Source organism: Clupea harengus, chromosome 7 (genome assembly GCF_900700415.2).
Source record: "Clupea harengus chromosome 7, Ch_v2.0.2, whole genome shotgun sequence".
In the NCBI taxonomy this organism is placed as follows: domain Eukaryota; kingdom Metazoa; phylum Chordata; class Actinopteri; order Clupeiformes; family Clupeidae; genus Clupea; species Clupea harengus.
Genome location: NC_045158.1, coordinates 20,535,426 through 20,550,664, shown reverse-complemented (window position 1 = coordinate 20,550,664; position 15,239 = coordinate 20,535,426). Strand labels below are relative to the sequence as shown.

The following is a 15,239-nucleotide window of genomic DNA, read 5'->3' as shown; positions in this document are numbered from 1 at the left end:
CTGTGGTTGCTCTGTTTTCAGAAGAGAAAGGGGGAAAGAAGAAAAAGAAAAAGCAGAAGCTTCTGTTCAGCACCTCTATGGTTCACAACAAGTAGAAGACGGCGTACACACACACACACACACACACACACACACACACACACACACACACACACTCCCTTGACTCACGTTTTCCCCACCCAGTTGTGTATCCTGTGTGCCCTTCAGCAGTATCTCATTCTCAGTCTCCACTTTCTCAATCAGCTTTATTTCTCAGAGTAAGTTAGTCCCTGTTCTAGCTGCTTATGTTAAGAGTGGCTTGCGAGTGCAAAGGCCTGTAAAACCCAGCAGTGCCCCTCTGCGCTGGCCACAGTTGGTCTTGCCCCTTAGTCTCCCAAACCATTGAGATATTCAAAGTGGAATGATTGAGTATCAACATTGACGACATGATTGACATTACACTGCAGACTGACCCACGCCCAGATGAATATGAACTCACATCACCCCATCCCAAAATCTGACGTCTATTGTAGTTTTCTTTAGATAGATGACCAGCAACATAGTGGACTTAAATCAGATGGGCTTCTCACACATTCTATTTTTTTTTTAAACATTAGGCCTTTTTTATTTTGAGATGTAGTTTTTAAGAGTTGCTGTAATGGTGGATTGTTGGAGTGGGTAGGTGGGTGAAGTGTAGCAGTCAGCCAGCTGTAGATTTACCTTCCAGGACCCCTCTCCCACTTCAGTCAGTTGCACCTTAACAAACCTGTTGCCCCTGCAAGCCAAGTAAACGGCTGCCAGGTTTCCTAGTGCTTTTTTAGATCATAGTGTTAATGGCAGCCATCTTAACCTGAGCCATATTGCTTTTATGATAAACTAGATTGGAACATTTATCTCTGAAATGGTCTGTACCTCATCACTGTCCTGTACAACATGATGGGTAGGCTGTTATGTGTGTTTCTCAAACGTTAATGTTTTAAACGAAGTAGAATCAAGCAAGATTAATCTGGTTTTGCAATGCTTTTCACACCAACTACTTCACTACATCGCCCAGTGTTCCTCTCTGTAAACCATCCAAACTCCAGGTCATAATTAGTTCTGGTCTTGGGGGACCCATCAGATGAGCTGGTTTTAGTTGTGCATCCATCTTAACATGTGCAGATGAAAAAAGGTTTATGGCCAATTCAGATTGATGTGGATTTAGAAAATAACAAATGTAACAAAGATGGTCAGTTTAGCAATGCTGTCATTCAAACTACCATCCCAAGTCAAACTAGTTTACCCTGTGGATCCTCCTAGTGTCCTGGCCGGTTTTCCGGTTCCTGTAATCCTTGTCCAAACCGTGTGTGTGTGTGTGTGTGTGTGTGTGTGTGTGTGTGTGTGTGTGTGTGTGTGTGTGTGTGGTGTGTGTGTGTGTGTGTGTGTGTGTGTGTGTGTGTGTGTGTGTGTGTGTGTGTGTGTGTGTGTGTGTGTGTCTCAGAGAGAGAAACCATAGAGAAGTGCTGATCTGCTTTGATATGTATTGAGTGTAAAGACAGACGTAAGAGGAAATTATACAGAATATTTTTGTTTTGAGGGTTCTTTAAATATACTTTCATTTTTAAGGGTCAACTTCACAGGAAAAAAAGAAGCTTAAACTGACCTAAAGTTCGAATGAATAAAGATGATTATACACAGCTAGTGGAAGTGTTGTCATTTTTTTTTTATTACCTCGAAACCAGCCCTCGGCACGGCCGTAACTTGCTTGGTCAGTCATATCTCAACCCTGGTGCTGAGAAACCGAGGCCCTGGGTAGTATGTTAGGGTCATCAGTGCCTTGTGAAAGTGGTAGGTGCCATCATCAGTGCTTTGTGAAAGTGGTAGGTGCTAGTGGGTAAGTATCTATTCGAAGAAAATTAGTCAGGTGATGAGAGAAGCAAAAATGAAAATATCCATCAAGCAGGCTTTATGAACGGAAACTTGCACTCTAACAAAGCATCATCATATCCTATCAGGAGTATTGTACTGGTCTCACTGAGTTTCCTCATTCAGATATCCAGCAAGTTAAACACCACCACAGAATAAATCTTGGATACCGAGGGTGTTGAGCTTGTGTGCCTCCGTGACCCTGAAGACTATACCGTCGGGGTTATACCCCTGGCAGGTACTACCAAGCTAGGCAGTTTTCAGGCTAGAGGCCAGTCTAAAAGCAGCATTGCTATCACCCATTGGCAGTAGGATGATTGGATGAAGATTGGGCCAATGTATTTGTCATACATATGAATGGTGTTTCTGCCTATGCCAATTAGGACATATTCAATAAGTGTAGAGCTCATGTGCATATTCAAATTAATAAAAAAAAAAAACTTGTAATACAAATCTATGCAGGAGTGTGCAAATAAGAGTGCGGGATAAGAGTCTGTGTTGGGGGGCGGGGTTCCCGGGCCTTGTTGATGAGGCCAACCGCAGACGGGAAGTAGCTGCTCTGGTGGCGTGAGGTTTTGGTACTGATAGACCGCAGCCTTCTGCCAGAGGGGAGTGTCACAAGGAGTTTGTCCAGGGTGGGAGGGGTCGGCCATAATCTTCCCTGCACGCTTCAGGGTCCTGGATGCATACAGGTCCTGGAGAGATGGCAAATTGCAGCCAATCACTTTCTCAGCAGAACGAATGACACCCTGCAGTCTGCTTTTGTCCTTGGCAGTGGCAGCAGCGTATCAGATGGTGATGGAGGAGGTGAGGATGGACTCAATGATGGAGGTGTAAAAGTTCACCATCATTGCCTTTGGCAGGTTGAACTTCTTCAGCTGCTGCAGGAAGTACATCCTCTGATGTGCTTTTTTGGTGAGGGAGATGATGTTCAGCTCCCACTTGAGGTCCTCCTGGGAGATGATGGTGCCCAGGAAACAGATGGACTCCACACTGTCAACTGGGGAGTCACTCAGGGTGATGGGGGTGGGAGGGGCTGGGTTCAGGGGCTTCTGAAATCTACAACCACCACTGTTTTCAGCTCCAGGTTGTTCTGTCCACACCAGGTCACCAGATGATCAATCTCCCACCTGTAGGCAGACTCATTTGATTAGTGTATAGCTCATTTTCATATTACATTTTTTTTTTCAAAGAAACTTGTAATACAAAATGTTTTACTTTTCATGGGTACTTTCCTTGTGTAAAGTTTCATTTTGATAGGAGTAAAGGAAAAAAATAGCCCCATTGGGGTGTATTGTTGCCTGGCCTTATTGGCACACATCTCGGATTGATGAGAATTTAACATATTTCCTCAACTAGGATTTCTTAGGACTTTTATTATGTTGTTCTGGACACCTCATTGAAATGATCTATGCTGAAACACCACTTGCAGCTCTAGTCCTCCGAATACAATCTAGGAATATGTACTGAACACGTGTAGGAGCATTACATGAGCATGGCAGTCACCTACATACAACTTGAGCTATACTACCAAGTGCTTCACTCTACATTGTGCTTAGTGTTAACATACATGGAATGGGTATGCTCTCAATTGTATAACATGGGAATGTGGATGTACAGCATTGTGGATGTTGGGCAAGTGACAGCCAATGATATGGGTCAATATGGACATGTGATCCATCCACATATAACCTTATGGATGAAGTTCCCACAACTGTGTCTTCGAGCAGTTTATTCCTCCGTTTACTTTTTCATTCTGTAGGTTATACCAGTAACTGGGGATGCACGAGTCTCCGTGCAATTCAAATCTGACAACAGGTCATGGGCCCAGAATTGCCCGAAATGTTTGATATACCCAGAGATAGGCAATATAAAAAGTAAGGTCCACTTGGGCGTGAGCTAGCATAGGAAAGGATGGCTAGCAGGAGCAACAGAAAAACAATGGACAGATCAAGCAGCAGCCGTTGGTCTCGGCTACTTGTGGCAAATGATTTTGAAAGGACTGCCCGAATGGTTTAAGGCTTTAAGCCATTTACCATTCATGTTACTCAGAGTGATGAGACTATGTCTTTTGCGGCATTTAAAACAAAAGCTCACAAGCACAAGAAACATCAGAAACAAAAAACAGTCAATTACTCATTTAAATATCAGAACAAAAGATATGAATTGCATGCAACAAAGTTAGGATTCATTTGTTTGTCTGCACTTAAAAGCATGCCATAAAAGAGGAAGAGAGAGATGAGGTTATGAGGAACAGGCAGAATATAGAAAGGCGACAGTTCAGAAGGCAGATGAAAAAAGGCCAAAGTCTGTGGTGGAGGGATAAAGATAGCCAGAGACACAGAGAGTTAACTTTGCACAGTAGAGACTGTAATGATATTTATTGAAAGCAAAAGAAAAAAGACAAAATAAAACAAAAAGAAGCTCAACAACTTCAACAATAGTAGAATAGTAGAGATAATACATTCGGAAAACGAATTCCTCAAGTAAATACATTATGCTGCCGTACAAATATGATCTTTTTATTGAACATTATTAATTTTCCAAAGAGTAAGCAAATCACAGTGATCACTAAGTAAACAGATATTAGTTTCATGTTTTAGTATTTTATATATATATGCAATGCGAGGATTGATTGAAACCCAATTTAAACATTCAGGATAGACACATGTGTTCAGGTGAGCCCTGATGAGGAAGTGACTAGAGCACATGTGTCAAACGCAAGGCCCGCGGGCCAGATCCGGCCCGCCAAGCGATTTCATCTGGCCCACTGGCTCCTCAGAATGTTGCAAAAAGTTCCATTGATTCGAATGAGCCACGGTGTAATTTTGTTTGGCCCGCCAGATAATATGTAATGTCTATCAGAGCTGGTCTGCCGCGGCCACCGGTATGTCGCATGCACCACTAATACTGCAAGTCCCACATTGCACTGCCACCGTGTTGGTAGCCTACGTCAATTTACACGCGCAAACGCGAGGAGGAGCGTGGTGGGAGGCAGAATATATGTTTACCGATGTAAAGGGCAAACCTGTTTGTCTTGTGGGCAGAGCCGATGTGGCTGTAATGAAAGAATATATTTTAAGACGGCACTATGAAACGAAACACCAAGACTAGTACAAACATCTGGACATGAAACAGAAGCTCCAGAAGAGGAGTTGAAAAGAACCCTGGTGTCACAGCAGACTGTGTTCGTAAAAGCCAAATCACAAAGTGAGGTTGCTGTAAAGGCAAACTTTATTGTAGTAGCGGAGATCGCTAAAGAAGCCCAACCCTTTACCGAGGGAGAGTTTGTCAAGAACTGCATGATAAATGTTTGCGACATCGTGTGCTCTGATAAAAGGCAAGCATTTTTAAATGTGAGCCTGAGCAGAAACACCGTTGCTGATTGTGTATGTGACCTTGCCACCGATCTACAACAACAGCTGATGGGAAAGGGAAAAGATTTAATTGCATACTCCCTTGCTGTGGATGAGAGCAGCGACACATCTGATACTGCCCAGCTGTCAATCTGCATCCGTGGAGTGCCTTATAGAGGAACTTTTGGGATTTAAATCAATGCATGGCACACTAAGGGGAAAGATCTCTTTGAAGAGGTATCCAAATGTGTAAATTAAATGGGGCCGCCTTGGGTCAAACTTGTTGGACTGACCACAAATGGAGCTCCTGCGATATGCAGAAAAGAGAGGCATAGGAAATGAATGCCAATGATGTTTATTTAATTTAGAAATTTGATCTCTGTGTTTATAGACAATAACTAATAGGCCTAAGATTAAGTCTGCTTGTCCCAGATTCAATAGGCCTGTGTTAAACTTAAGTTCATGTTTACATATATCTTTTTTTTGTCCGGCCCCAGACTTGACGGAGTTTTTAAATTTGGCCCTCTGTGTATTTGAGTTTGACACCCCTGGACTAGAGGAATGATTACAGCGCTGAACTGGTGGTGGAGGAGGAAGAGGAGGAGGGTGGAGCTGAACTGGGGCCAGTGGTGGAGGAGGAGGGTGGAGCTCTCAGCTCAGGAGAGCACAAAGATGGAGGCCACCGGCACCAGCAGGAGCAGGAGGTTCTTCCCAATGGTCCCTGCGCCGTTACACAGATCCTCCTCGCAGCAGTTTACTTTCAGTTGTTGTGCAACATTGCATAAAGCTTGAGAGCCACATGCCTTTGCGGTTCCCACAGCAGTGTCTGGAAGAAGAAAGAGATGTCCAAAAACAAGTTTTTTTGCGAACTCAGTGACTTCAGAGAAACAAACCTATTGATTTAATATGTCTGTGTAGTGCCGCAGACTCACTTGATATCATACAGCGATCAAACCCTTGAGGGCAAGTCAATGGATTATCAGTGCATTGATCCCCAGCACAGTTGTAACACTTCAGGAAATCTAAAAGAATAAAGAAAAACAGTATCAATGTGGAAAACACGAAAGCGATGTGATAGAAAGACCGATCAATTAAAATGATCAATTACCACTACTACTACTAGTAGTACAACTACCATAACTGCAATATAACAACAACAACAATAATAATAATAATAATAATAATAAGACTGTAGGTGGCTGGACACGACTGACTTTTTTTCTCTTTGTTCTTATGAAATCTGATTCCAAGTAGGACAAAGTGGGGTTTGCATATTCCATGACATGACCACAGGGGAGATAGTACGAGGTGTTAAACTGTGCCACAGGAGAGACAGTAAGAGGTGTTAAACTGTGCAGGGGGATAGTAAGAGGTGTTAAACTGTGCCACAAGGGAGATAGTAAGAGGTGTTAGACTGTGACACAGGAGAGACAGTAAGAGGTGTTAAACTGTGCAGAGAGATAGTAAGGGGTGTTAAACTGTGCCACAGGGGAGATAGTAAGAGGTGTTAAACTGTGCAGGGAGATAGTAAGAGGTGTTAAACTGTGACACAGGAGACTGTAAGAGGTGTTAAACTGTGCCACAGGGGAGATAGTAAGAGGTGTTAACTGTGCAGGGAGATAGTAAGAGGTGTTAAACTGTGACACAGAGAGACAGTAAGAGGTGTTAAACTGTGGCAGCCATCTATGCTGTAGTCTGTGCCCATGTTATGGAATTAAAATATATGTGGGAATCTACATCATAAATGTATTTTCATACTCACATACCAAAATATACAGAAACTGATATTTAAAGAAAATGGGTTTAACCTAATGGCTCTGGCTTTGAATAGCAAATGGACAAAGACATACGTATACACATATTTCTTCACATTCAATATCTCATTGTCAAAGACGTTAAATCTCAAGAGTTTGAAAAAAAAGACACAAATATATAGTGCCTGACACATAATACCTCAAAAACAACGATCTGAACAGCAAATCAAAAATCTCTCAAAAACGCATTCCCTTTTTCATGCGCGTACATGACTGAGTTCCTGTTGTTTGTTCAGCTCTGGCTGCTCCGGTACTCAATCTCATCTCTGAGCTGTTTGAATTCACCAGTCAGACAGTCCATTACTAAACCTCACCAGACAACAAACAGGACCCAACAGGTGCACCCAACTGGCAAAGACCTTAGACATGTCTCTAAACTGCATCTCATCAAAGACCTTAGACCATGTCTCTAAACTGCATCTCATCAAAGACATTAGACCATGTCTCTAAACTGCATCTCATCAAAGACCTTAGACCATGTCTCTAAACTGCATCTCATCAAAGACCTTAGACCATGTCTCTAAACTGCATCTCATCAAAGACATTAGACCATGTCTCCAAACTGCATCTCATCAAATACATTAGACCATGTCTCTAAACTGCATCTCATCAAATGCCATTTCTTAAACAGGGGTGTTTAACGGCCATGTTAAGAACGCCATGCCTCACCTGCAGTGGACAACACGCTGGCCAGTACAAGGGCTATCTTCAGAGACATCTTGAGAGGTTTTGACAGCACAAGTGTGGTACTGGTCGGGGGCCAAGCGGGTAAGATCTTGTGGGTGAGATGTAGGGTGATTTCACTGGTGAGGTGGGGAGGAGAGGAAGGGGTTGTCGCTTCTGTAGAAACGAATCGCAGCTGTGGGGCTTACAGAGAAGGGGAAGTGGTTAGATGAGATTTGCCTTCTGGGGCAAGGCACACACACACACACACTCTCAACATAAAAGCACATACACACACACACACACACACACACACACACACACACACACACACACACACAGGGAGAGAGAGAGCCTGCTAGTCGCGCACTCAACACAAAGGTCTTCACATAACAGCCAGTGGTTTTTGAAATAGAGTGACCTTGGACCTTTGTTTAACCACAGTAGCAGGGGCTACTTTCTTGTAAAATGGTGTGATAATTAAAAAAGAAACTTTTCTAAAAGCACTGCCTCTTTTTTAAAACTCCACTTTAATTCAGCAATATACTTTCATGCATGGAACATTAACAATGCTGGGTTACCCCAAATATGGCAAAAAAGAGTATCCTGTATGGTTTTAAATGTGACTTTGTTTAACACACACTTACACACACACACACAAATTGGTGAATCGTCAATACATTGTTGTAAATAAGTAATTTTCTTCTGACCTCTTTAGGGTGAAATGTTGATGATAGCTGTGACACACACACTCACACACACACTCACACACACAGACACACACGCTCACGCACACACACACACATGCTCACATACACGCTCACACACACACATGCTCACACACACACACACATGCTCACACACACACACACGCACGCACACACAGACACACACACGCACACACACACACGCTCACATACACGCGCACACACGCACATGCTCACACACATGCTCACACACACACACACACACACACACACACACACACACACACGCACGCACGCTCACACACACGCAAACACACACACATGCTCACACACACACACGCACGCACAAACAGACACACACGCTCACACACACACGCACACACACACACACGCTCACATACACGCGCACACACACACATGCTCACACACACACACACACACGCACGCACGCACGCACGCTCACACACACACGCACATAAACTTGACTCAGGCAGGGAAAAGCCACGCTAGATACCTGAGCAAGACGCCCTTTCCAGAGAGCCCCGTTGAGCACCACCTTGGTAACCGTGGGAAGAGAGAGTTGAAAAAGATAGTCTCTCTATCATTTAAAAGATAGTCTCTCTATCTTTTAAAAGATAGTCTCTCTATCATTTTAAGGGTCTGATGAAAAGAGCAGATTGTCTTCATAACTGTTCTGCTACTGCCCCCTGCTGGACAAATGTCTTCACACACAGGTTGGATAGTCCGTTTGTATTCGGCAAATCTTTTTCTTTTATTATCCATAATGCCCTCAGTCAATTCATATAATTTGGTGTCGTGTGCTCTCTGTCCCCATCCATGTCACTGCAAACAGTCATCTGAATGTGAATCACTGAAATGTTTTTTAAATTAGTTCATTTGAGGCCTTTAATGTACTTCAATGCTCGTGGTTATTTCCTCAGTACGCTCTTAATGTACAAGAAATTCACACCCAACATTTCTGAACTGAATGGAAATCGACACATTTGTGATCGCTGTTTTGGAACATTTAGTTACGTTAAGCCTTCCTCATGCCATCAATGAAAAACGCTCAATAACATATCGTCAATAATCATTGGACTTCGGTTTTGATATTTTGACAGGTGGAGGTATTTATGTTTTATGTAATGTTTTGGAATATTAAGCTACGTTAAGCCTTTTCATCACGTTATGCGCAAGGATGTCCTAAAGCTCCCCCTGGATTAGCCATAGCAGCCCCAAGAAAATAATGTTTAATTTATTATTGTTATTTAATTTCATCTTGCGTTATTTATTGTGTGATAATAATATTTCACTCACAAAATAAAATAATAACAGATTGAAATTAACAGATTGTTTTAGACACAGAGCAATCATTCTGTAATAACCTTTGACCCAATTTTTTACGTCGCACAATCTCGGACGGTTGAAGGAGAAAGCGAGCTAGTGCGCGGTAGTTTCAAGTTAACATCAACAATGCATCGGTTTTTTTCTACCTAAATATCCACGTTTGAAAAAATCATTGAGCATGAACGCCCAGGTTGGTCCTAGAAGACCAATACTCCAGAAACATCCACCTCGCATGTTTGGAGTTAAACAAAGGTTCTATGTGATTATTGATGATTGTGAACTGAAATAATATATGCTTTTTTAACGCATATCTGACTCTGACTTTTTTTTTGTTTATTATATCTGCTATTCTAATTCGCCCTCTTTAGCTTTAAAATTAATTGAACTATTTGTGTTTAGTTTAATTTCACTCTGTCTGACATGCTGGTGGTGATCTAGTGGTCACCTGGCGCCCAACCTTGACCCCCATTGAAATAAGTGAAATAATTGGGATTGCGGAATCTATAACATGCTTCATGCATTTAGTCAGTGACGGTCGCAAATGAACGCAGCTATGTACGCGTCCGTCGGAGGCAGCCTAATGATAATAATACAATTATTACAAATTGTACATTGCTTTTCATGGACTCAAAAGACGCTTTTGAGAGCAAATATGTAAACAGATGACAGACGATATGGTGGGGAGGTGTTGTAGTAGAGAACCCTCACCCTCATTTCAAAGCACCCTCAGTAGAACGCGGAGCTCCCCCATAGCACATGCAGAAAAAAATTCTTGGGTTTCTGTGAAAACACTGAATAGTCCTACCTGTCAGTATTTAGTATTTACTGGCCTCCCAAAAAAAAACAACTGAGAGACTTCAGCTCATTCAAAACTCTGCAGCTCGGCTATTAACCAGAACCAAGAGGAGAGAGCACATTAGTCCAGTTTTAGCTGCTCTGCACTGGCTTCCAGTAACTTTTAGAATTGACTTTAAGGTCCTTCTCCTAATATACAAAGCCCTTAATGGGCTAGGACCAAGTTACATTGCAAACTCCCTAGTCAAATACTTGCCCTCAAGAACACTGCGATCATCGAATGCTGGTTTATTGGAGGTTCCCAGCAAAAGCCGTAGGAAAATCGGGGACGCAGCATTTGTCAATTACGCCCCAGTGCTATGGAACATACTGCCTATAGACATCAGGGAAGCCAGCTCGCTTAACATCTTTAAAAGAAAACTAAAAACGTACCTCTTCACATTAGCCTTTAACTAGCTACCACTTCGCACTATATATATATATAAATACTTTTAATTTAATTTAAATCTCTACTGGTGATATTAAGGGGTTGGATTAAATATATCCCTATAATTATAATTATATATATATATATATTTTTTGCACTATATCTTTGTTATGTTTCTTTGATGTCTATTTTTATGTGCATGTCATTTCTTTGTGCATATTATGTATTTGCTGTAAAGCACTTTGAGCTGCATTCTTTTGCATGAAAGGTGCTATATAAATAAAGTTTTATTATTATTATTATTATTATTAGGTTTCTGTGAAAACACGGAATGTTACTCCTACCTGTCAGTGGCGTAGCGGGGGTTTTGGCTGTGTCATGCCAAATAGTGTCCGGCTGCCAAATAAGGTCAGGGTGACGTCATATTGGCTTTCGAACGACTCTTGAGCGTCCGTTGCTATACCAACGCTAGCATTACCTAACCCGGAAACTTTTTGGCAGGGCTAGAGGAGCCTATTCGAAAAGCTCCTTTCTCAGTGTCCGAATACGCCGCATTAGTGTATTTATGCGTTTCTACATTTACCCGGGGTAATGTGGATGGGGCCTTAGTCACTAATGTGAGGTACCGCGCCCTTGTGTAAAACACATATTTGACAAAAGGAACGTCAGGGGAGACGAACTCAGGGAGGCTCAAGAGCTTGAAACTGAAACCAGACTGAAACAAGTTTCAACCTAAAAAAACTAATACAATGATGTACCTGATGAAAGTTCAAGCACCTAGCTTGCTAAAAACATGTTCATGGAAAACATTTCTATTATAGTAGGTTAGATCACACATGAAAACACAATCTCAACAACATACTGACTACGCAATGGTCACGGACATAGTAGCCTAAACAGTCCTGATACAAACTTAAATATTCATCCTTTAGGCTACTTAGTCCCTCTCTGTCTGATCAATTTACACAATCCTTATATTCTCACCTTCTGTTGAATTAACTTCTCTTTCGCTGCAAATATGTTGTCTCGAACAAAATGTCTGCCCAGAGTCTAACCTAGATCTGTCTGCCTCGTAAAAAGACAAATTCTATCCTCTGGCTAATTCCAGACGTCTCAGACCTGACTAAGCATGTTGCTTCTTGTCCTAACTCTGCACTCTTCCCCACCCGCTCTCCTCTCGTCCTCAGATGACCTGGTTTGAAATCTGCCAACAGTCTTTTCCTTTCATCCCTCCTCTCCTCCCCCCTCGTCTCTTCTCCTCTCCCCCCCCCCTCCTCCCCTCCTCCCCCCCCTCCTCCCCTCTCCTCTCCTCTCCTCTGTCTGTTTTGGTCTGTTAGCAGACATGCTGCTGGCTCCCCCAGTGGCAGACAGTGATGGGGAGAGTGACGGCTCAGACCGGGTTCCTGTGCCCAGCTTCCAGAACTCCTTCAGCCAGGCCTTTGAGAAGGCCCTGATGCAGCTGGACCACGGGCCCCCAGCCACCCCTCAGCCTGCTTCCATGCCAGGTGTGTCTGTGTGTGTGTGTGTGTTTGTGCGCACGTATCTGTGTGTGAGTGTATGCGTGCGTCTCACATTAAATGTGCGTTATTTTTTGTGTACCACAATCCCACTGACTTTTCTCCTTTGAGTTTACAGTTTGTGTAATTTAGTTTCATCATGTGCTTTTTTTGATATGGTGCACCTATGGCCAGTTTTAGATGTTAGTCTCTGGATCCATTGAGTCAAAGCCTAACTGACTAACTCTGTGTCCCTGTCTGAGGTTACTCTGTTTTTCAGAAGAGAAAGGGGGGAAGAAGAAAAAGCAGAAGCTTCTGTTCAGCACCTCTATGGTTCACACCAAGTAGACGACACCGTGCAGGCTTGCACACACACACACACACACACTCCTGATTAAGAAAACAATAAATGAAACAAAGATGGTCAGTTTACTAATGCTCTCATTCAAATGACCATCCCAAGTCAAACTAATCTACCCTGTGGGTCCTCCCAATGTCCTGGCCATTTTCCGGTTTCCGGTTCCTTTAATACTCGTCCAACCCCACATCACTATTGCTTTGTGTGTGTGTGTGTGTGTGTGTGTGTGTGTGTGTGTGTGTGTGTGTGTGTGTGTGTGTGTGTGTGTGTGTGAGGGAGAGAGAGAGAAACCATAGAGATGTGCTGACCGCTGATCTGCTATGCCATGTATTGAGTGTAAAGACAAACGTAAGAGGAAATTATACATAATATTTTTGTTTTGAGGGTTCTTTAAATGTAATAAAAAAATTTAGGTCAACTTCACGTAATACAAAAAAAAAAAGCTGACCTAAAGTTGGAATGAATAAAGATAATTATACACAGCCAAAGGGAATATTGTCATTGTAAGACCTAGTCTTAGTAAGCTTAGATTCTCAAATGCTCAACCAGCCCTCGGCACGGTCGTAATTTGCTTGGTCAGTCATATCTCGACACTAGTGCTGAGAAACCGAGGCCCTGGGTAGTAATTTAGGGTCATCGGTGCCTTGTGAAAGTGGTAGGCAGTGGTTAAGGATCTATTTGAACAAAAACTGATACATTTGCAGAAGTAACATCATGACTACACTGCCATACACAATATTCAGTATACTCTAATTATACACCAATTCATTTCCAAATTGTTGTTTCAAATCAGTTGATGAAAGAAAAACAAAAATGGGCAAATCAACCAGGCAGGCTTTATGAACGGAAACTTATGCTTTAACAAAACATCATCATGTCCCATCTTCTAGCAGCCTAGATGCTCCAATCAGATTATTTGTGTTTAGGAGTATCATGTGTATAATTTGCATCACAGTGTGGTATTATTACACATAAAGGTGTGGGTGTGGAAATGAAATATCACCCTGTTATCCCCTGATGTGGACTCTTCTGCACAATAGCAGCATCCTGGCTGTTGCCATGCACACCTCTGTCCTGTTTTTCCAACATCTGCTTGTGGTTTTGGTCATCCTGCTGCAGCTAGTCCTGCTGCTGCTCCTGCTGCTCCTGCCACCACTGCTGCTTTAGCTGTTCCTGCAGCTGCAGCTCCTGTAGCTGCAGCTCCCGCGACTCCCGCTCCTGCTGCAGCTCCTGCTGCTGCCGCTCCTGCAGCTGCAGCTCCCGCTGCCGCTCCTGCAGCTCCCACTGTCGCTGTCGCTGCAGCTCCTGCCTCCGCAGCTCCCGGTGCCGCTGCCGCTCCTGCAGCGGTAGCCGCTCCTGCAGCTCCCGCTGCGGCTCCTGCATCTGCAGCCGTAGCGGCTCTTGCAGATGCTGCTCCTGCCACCTTGGCTGCAACAGCTCCTTCTGCTCCTGCTGCCGCTGCTGCCGTAGCTGTTCCTGCAGCTGCCGTAGCTGTTCCTGCAGCTGCCCCTGCCGCTCCTGCAGCTGCTGCTGCCGCTGCAGCCGTAGCTGCTCCTGAAGATGCTGTTCCTGCCGAAGGGCCTGCAGCTCCTGCCGCTGTTGTTGAAGAAGTTTCTGCATCTCTTCCAACTCTGGCAGCTCCTGCATCCTTTGTGGAAGCACCAGTAGTTTCTGCTGCAACTTCTCCTGCAGATTTCTGTGTGTAGCATTCAGTGCGTCACAGTTTTGCAAAACAGCTGTAAACTGGTCCAGATGCTTGCCATACTTTCCTGCCATGTGTTCATGGCTTTGGTCATTCTGTGAAAATGAACATCAGGAGATGTGGTCAGTTACACCTATTTCAAACCTGACCAGTGACTGAACTCTGCTGAGTGGGGCAAGCCTAGGCCATCCTTACAGACTGATAATAACTGAATATGAAACACAGCTGCCGCATAGTCAATAATTCATGTTTATACCTGACCTGTTTTAAGTCTCCCGTTTTAATGTCACACTGCTCCAGGAGTTTTTTGTCTTGGTGTCCAGGTTCCACCAGTGTGTGTCTCTGCAGGGCTGGGACTGTGTAGTGCTGCCTGCCATGAGACTCACAATAGGAGGCAGTGCAGGTCAGACAGGATTTCACAGCTCTGAGTTTCTTCCCAGTGCAGAAATCACAGGCCACATCTCCAGGACCAGCGTAGCAGTGAGTAGGTAGAACAGGACTGAACTGCTGGAGCTTCTGGACCACTTCCGCTAAGGCTGAGTTTGTGCAAAGTTCAGGACGGGAGCTGTATGACTGTGAGCATTGGGGACAAGCATATTGTCCTGCATGGATAGGCTGGGCCCAGTATGAGGTGATGCACTGTTTGCAGTAACTGTGCCCACAGGGGATGGAGACCGGGTCCTTCAGCAC

General features: G+C 43.6%; 1 protein-coding gene across 1 annotated transcript; it reads right to left on the bottom strand.

The window, feature by feature from the left end:
- Nucleotides 1–5,744: 5,744 nt before the first annotated feature.
- LOC116221114 (CD59 glycoprotein-like) lies at nucleotides 5,745–12,254 on the bottom strand. The gene is made up of 4 exons (XM_031570801.2): nucleotides 11,978–12,254; nucleotides 7,724–7,921; nucleotides 6,173–6,262; nucleotides 5,745–6,066 (listed from the first exon to the last, which is right to left on the bottom strand). Exons 2-4 carry the CDS (start codon nucleotides 7,770–7,772, stop codon nucleotides 5,897–5,899), a joined length of 309 nt encoding a protein of 102 aa, XP_031426661.1. The 5' UTR covers nucleotides 7,773–7,921; nucleotides 11,978–12,254; the 3' UTR covers nucleotides 5,745–5,896.
- Nucleotides 12,255–15,239: the final 2,985 nt, after the last annotated feature.